The 5,000-nt window shown below is 49.1% G+C and overlaps 1 protein-coding gene across 11 annotated transcripts in view; it reads left to right on the top strand.

The window, feature by feature from the left end:
• The first annotated feature begins 2,075 nt into the window (after window positions 1-2,075).
• The window catches only part of cacna1aa (calcium channel, voltage-dependent, P/Q type, alpha 1A subunit, a), an 87,450-nt gene continuing 84,525 nt past the window's right edge, over window positions 2,076-5,000 (top strand). For 10 of the 11 annotated variants that reach the window (XM_030342756.1, XM_030342717.1, XM_030342708.1 and 7 more), the window contains exon 1: window positions 2,076-3,665. In XM_030342756.1, the coding sequence (XP_030198616.1) occupies window positions 3,352-3,665 (314 nt within the window). In that variant the 5' untranslated portion in view covers window positions 2,076-3,351. The remainder of the gene's footprint in view (window positions 3,666-5,000) is intronic. The other variant, XM_030342747.1, reaches the window with a different exon arrangement.

The raw sequence follows: 5,000 nt of genomic DNA, 5'->3' as shown, positions 1-5,000 counted from the left end.
AGGATATGCACGCCGCCGCCGTTGGGACTGGGGATCGATTCCCAGTCTCTATCTATAATTTTTTCTTCATTATTTTCTGATATTAATATATCCAATGACTTGTTGATGAATAAGTTGATGACATTTTATAAAAAACATTAGTTTTTATGTGTCAAAAAGACAAACTGTTTTAAAACAGATCTCAAAAATGTTTTGATGATTGATGCAGAGGGGTATTCCACAAAGCCGGTTTTATCACATAACCGGGCAAATTAACCCAGGGTTTGCGGTAACCCTAGGGTTTCCGTTCCAAAATGAACACGGTATGTTAGTTACTATAGCAACATATGCTCTGAATCAAACCTGGTCGGACCAGGTTTTGTGCAGGTTAAGTTTGGAACATAACGGTCTTGGGGATTTAAAGCTGCGTTCACCGCAGAGTCCATGTGTTCACAATGGCATGCCCTGTTGATACCGGAGCACCAATTATTCGTGCAATCCACCGGGAGAGATTTGTAAGACCACGGCTATATTCGGATGACTTTTTGCTGGAGAGATACCGATTCTCACGCAAATCTTTAATATATTTAAATAGCCTCTCTAGTTCAGGCGTTCTCACGGCGACGTAGGGTAGCAGGCGTCTTAGTGGCGACGAACTTATCCACACGTCGAGAGTAGACGTATATTTTGTCACAATTTCCTTATGTACGTCGCCGTGACACCGCCGCCGGTGGGCGGATCTTCCATGCCGTCGCCGTGACGTCGCTGCTGGTCTCTCGTCTGCAGTCCCAATCAATCCCATTCAAAATTTCACACGTTCCCACGGCGACGTAGGGTAGGCTGCTCCTTCGCCTCTTCCAGGGAATCCTAAGGTTTGGCACTATCCACTCGCCATACCCCAACTCCCCGTTTCTAACAAACATTCACAGAGACGCGCGTACGCGTACAACGCCTGCCATACATTTCGTCTGGTTTCATGCACACGCGCCTGTATGCGCGCAATCTTCCCTCAGCTTGGTTGCAGCTGAGTATCAATTTATTATTATTCTTACACAAGCAGCGTGATGGCATGGCTGTCACAAACTCGCGGATGCATGCGCACACATACACACTATCTCAGACTCGTGTTCATGAAAAGCACATAGGCAGGCAAACCTGGTAGACCATGTTGGAAACGCGGCATACGAAACGCCGGAAAAACGGAAAAACGCCTACCATATGTAAACAGCTGTGTCCGCTCCGTCTCAGCGATTCGGTTATAACTATCGATCACGAGGCGGTAAAGATGAATTTAGCTTTAGCGGACATGAGTGTGTCAGTGTGTTTTTTCGTATGAGATGGACCTTAAAATAAACAAGTGTCTGACTATGGCGCCACCCGTGGAAATAAGGTAGGCCCATCTCATATGGAAGTTGGAGGAGAAGAGAGCGTGAGAGCGGGGGCCGAGTGCGTCATGTGCTGCGGCTATACTGACCTCGTACGCGCGCTCCTGTGCGACGCAGAATCGATCTCGTTCTCATTTTCTTTTTTACAATTGGCCCGAGTGCTTGATATATATATTCACTATATAGTCCCTTTCTTTTCCCTCTTCCATCCATTCAGATATCCTCAAACCCCCCATCCCCCTCCCCCCACACAACACACAACACACCTCCCCTAGGGTCAGTTGAGAGAGAGAGAGAGAGAGAGAGAGAGAGAGAGAGAGAGAGAGAGAGAGAGAGAGAGAGAGAGAGAGAGAGAGAGAGAGAGAGAGAGAGAGAGAGAGAGGGGGGGGGGAGAGAGAGAGAGAGAGAGAGAGAGAGAGAGAGAGAGAGAGAGAGAGAGAGAGAGAGAGAGAGAGAGAGAGAGAGAGAGAGAACAGAGAACAGAGATAGAAAAGAGAGGTAGAGAGAGACAGAGAGAGAAAAAAGAGAGGGAGAGAGAGAGAGAGAGAGAGAGAGAGAGAGAGAGAGAGAGAGAGAGAGAGAGAGAGAGAGAGAGAGAGAGAGAGAGAGAGAGAGAGAGAGAGAGAGAGAGAGAGGGAGAGACGGAGAGAGAGAGAGAGAGAGAGAGAGAGAGAGAGAGAGAGAGAGAGAGAGAGAGAGAGAGAGAGAGAGAGGGAGAGGGAGAGGGAGAGAGAGAGTGAAAGAAACGCACTCCTTGAAGGGAAGAGAGAGAGAGAGGGAGACGAAGAGAAGGACGCTCCTAGGACAATACGCGTTCCATCGGAACAAGGTACCACAGAGGGGCGGGGAAGCTTATGGACTTGTTCGGAGAAGCAGCCTCATTGAGAACCTGACGCCGGTGTGCTGAGACGGGCGGACAAGTGGCCGTCATCCTGTTGCCTTCGACGATGCTATCGGCGGGTCCCAGCTGCTTCCACCGCGGATGGATGGCTGCGCACCAGGTACCACGGAGGAGAGGCTCGCGGTTTTAACAAGGTGGACGGATGCCATTGGATTCTTTTGAGACAAAAGGGGTTCAACAACAGCCCTCGACTCCACCGACGACGACATTTGAAGGAAAGCGATTTATCTCATCTTTCTTTTCTTTTTTTAAATGTAAGCGGATCTGAATGTGGATTTTTCTTAGGGAGTAAATGCCGTATGTCAAGGTGGTTGTCTATTTTCAATATGACAGAAAGGTGGCGGGAGGCATATTACAGCAATACATCCTACCAAACATTGCGGATGGCTCCAAATTAAATAAATAACAGTTACGCTGCCTTCTTAAAATTAAGCAAGACCCAGACCAAAATGCAAAGTTGATGCTGCTGTCCGCGGACTATCTATGCTTATGACTTGTTTCATTTGGCGTGGGCTACCGTCATATCGGAATTAAAGAGTATGTCCAATCAATCACTGCTCTGCCGTTTGATGCGTTAAAGATGTCAGGACATATTTTCATGACAGTCCTTAATCCGATCTGCCAAGAATAAGGGAAGGTGATGCAGACACGAGCGCAGCCGAACAACATGAGAACATGAAACATTGATGTCGGGCTCATAAATCTGTACTGATGTATTTTTGGGGGGTGGTAAATACTCCTTAAAACACAACGTAGCGCCAGGACACGTTGAGGATCAGCAACCGCACAAGATTCCGTGTTCGGTCCACGGTGCAATAAGCCGCTCAGCTAAACCAACGCCGATTGACTTTCCTCTCAAGTAGGGCCCGTCGGCAGAACCAGAAAGGGCATGCGAATTTCCATTCCTGTCGGGCAAAGCCAAGGCCCTTCTTGACGGATTGGATCACCTTTACGGCACAAGAAGCGACGCTTCACGTATGCACCGTCCTGATCCAGATGAGATGTAATGTTGTATAGCTGTGCTGCTAAGCCTTGGACTCCCGCTCCGCTCCTTCGTAAAGACCGCTTCTTGTCGGTGTCCAGAGAATGGCTCGGTTCGGAGACGATGCACCGGCCAGGTATGGTGGCGGCCCAGGTGGAGGAGGCCCGGGCGGTCGTGGTGGTAGCAGGCAAGGAGGTCCCCACGGCCATGGGCACGGACACGGTCACGGACACGGTGCACCCGGTGGGCCCGGGGGCCAGAGAGTGTACAAGCAGTCCATGGCGCAGAGAGCCCGGACTATGGCGCTGTACAACCCCATCCCCGTGCGCCAGAACTGCTTCACGGTCAACCGCTCGCTGTTCATCTTCAGCGAGGACAATTTTGTGAGGAAATACGCCAAAAAGATCACCGAATGGCCATATCCTTTACCCAGCCGATGGTTTCAGACAGAGTAAGACACGAGTTTTACACTGTGGTTTGCCGGGAGGAAAAGGTAGGCTACTGTATGGCGCTGACATAACTTTGGTGTTTCTCGTCGTTGAAGGTGAGCAGGTGGGCCACAGCATATACAACGTGTTGACTACTGTCCCTGTGTGTTTGTGTGTGTGTGTGTGTGTGTGTGTGTGTGTGTGTGTGTGTGTGTGTGTGTGTGTGTGTGTGTGTGTGTGTGTGTGTGTGTGTGTGTGTGTGTGTGTGTGTGTGTGTGTGTGTGTGTTTGCTTTCTAAGCAATCGAAGAGGCGCCCAGCCTCAATGCCTTATAACCGGTCTGTTGAACGCTGTTTCTGAAGATGGTATTTATTGTTTCCAGACGCTAACGAACAGAGAATGGCCAATTACTGCTATTGCCACGGGAGGCCCGGGAACCAGCCGCTGTTATGAGGCTATTTATCACCATCAGCAGCACTCACATACACACAAACATGCTGTTATGTTATTGTGTGTGCGCCGGGCTGTTACATGTTTCAGATGCCTTGTGTGTGTTGCTGATGTCAGCATTTTTCCTTTTTAATTTTAATCCCTAACCCTCGAAACTGGGTGTCAGGAGATGTGGGGGAGGGGAGGGAGGGACACCGAAGAGCAGAGAGAGAGAATGAGTAGCCAAGGTATGCGTGTATGTGTGCGTAATTATGTCCGTGCTTCTGTGTGTGTGTGTGTGTGTGTGTGTGTGTGTGTGTGTGTGTGTGTGTGCGTGTGCGTGTGCGTGTGCGTGTGCGTGTGTGTGTGTGTGTGTGCCGGTGTCTGGCAATCATATTTGAATACACGGTCACCTATTTGTATCTCACTTCAAAGATTCTTGTTTTGGGTTGTTTACTGCAAGTGTGTGTGTGTGGGGGGAGTAATCAGTTGATTCCAGATCAGCTGATCATATGTTAAATCAGGAGGCTCAATGCACCATTCAGCGAGCATGAACGGGTGGATTGAATGTTCTCTTCAGTTACATTTCCAAAAACGTGTGTGTGTGTGCGTGTGTGTGTGTGTGTGTGTGTGTGTGTGTGTGTGTGTGTGTGTGTGTGTGTGTGTGTGTGTGTTCACATGCTCAATTGGCACCGATTTAGGAGAGCGCTTAGGATGACACTAGGCAGGGCACTAATGATTCACGTCGAATGGATTCCCACAGACTATGAGTCATTGCGCAAGTCGCGACACCCGGTGTCCAAATTCATCCTGTAGGCAGCCTTGTTCGAGATGCTCTTATCCCACCTCCTCATTCAGTCATTGTATGTGGATTCATTGTAAGTTTCATTGGATACA

Source organism: Gadus morhua, chromosome 2 (assembly GCF_902167405.1).
Source record: "Gadus morhua chromosome 2, gadMor3.0, whole genome shotgun sequence".
Classification (NCBI taxonomy): domain Eukaryota; kingdom Metazoa; phylum Chordata; class Actinopteri; order Gadiformes; family Gadidae; genus Gadus; species Gadus morhua.
This window is presented reverse-complemented; position numbering and strand designations above follow the sequence as displayed.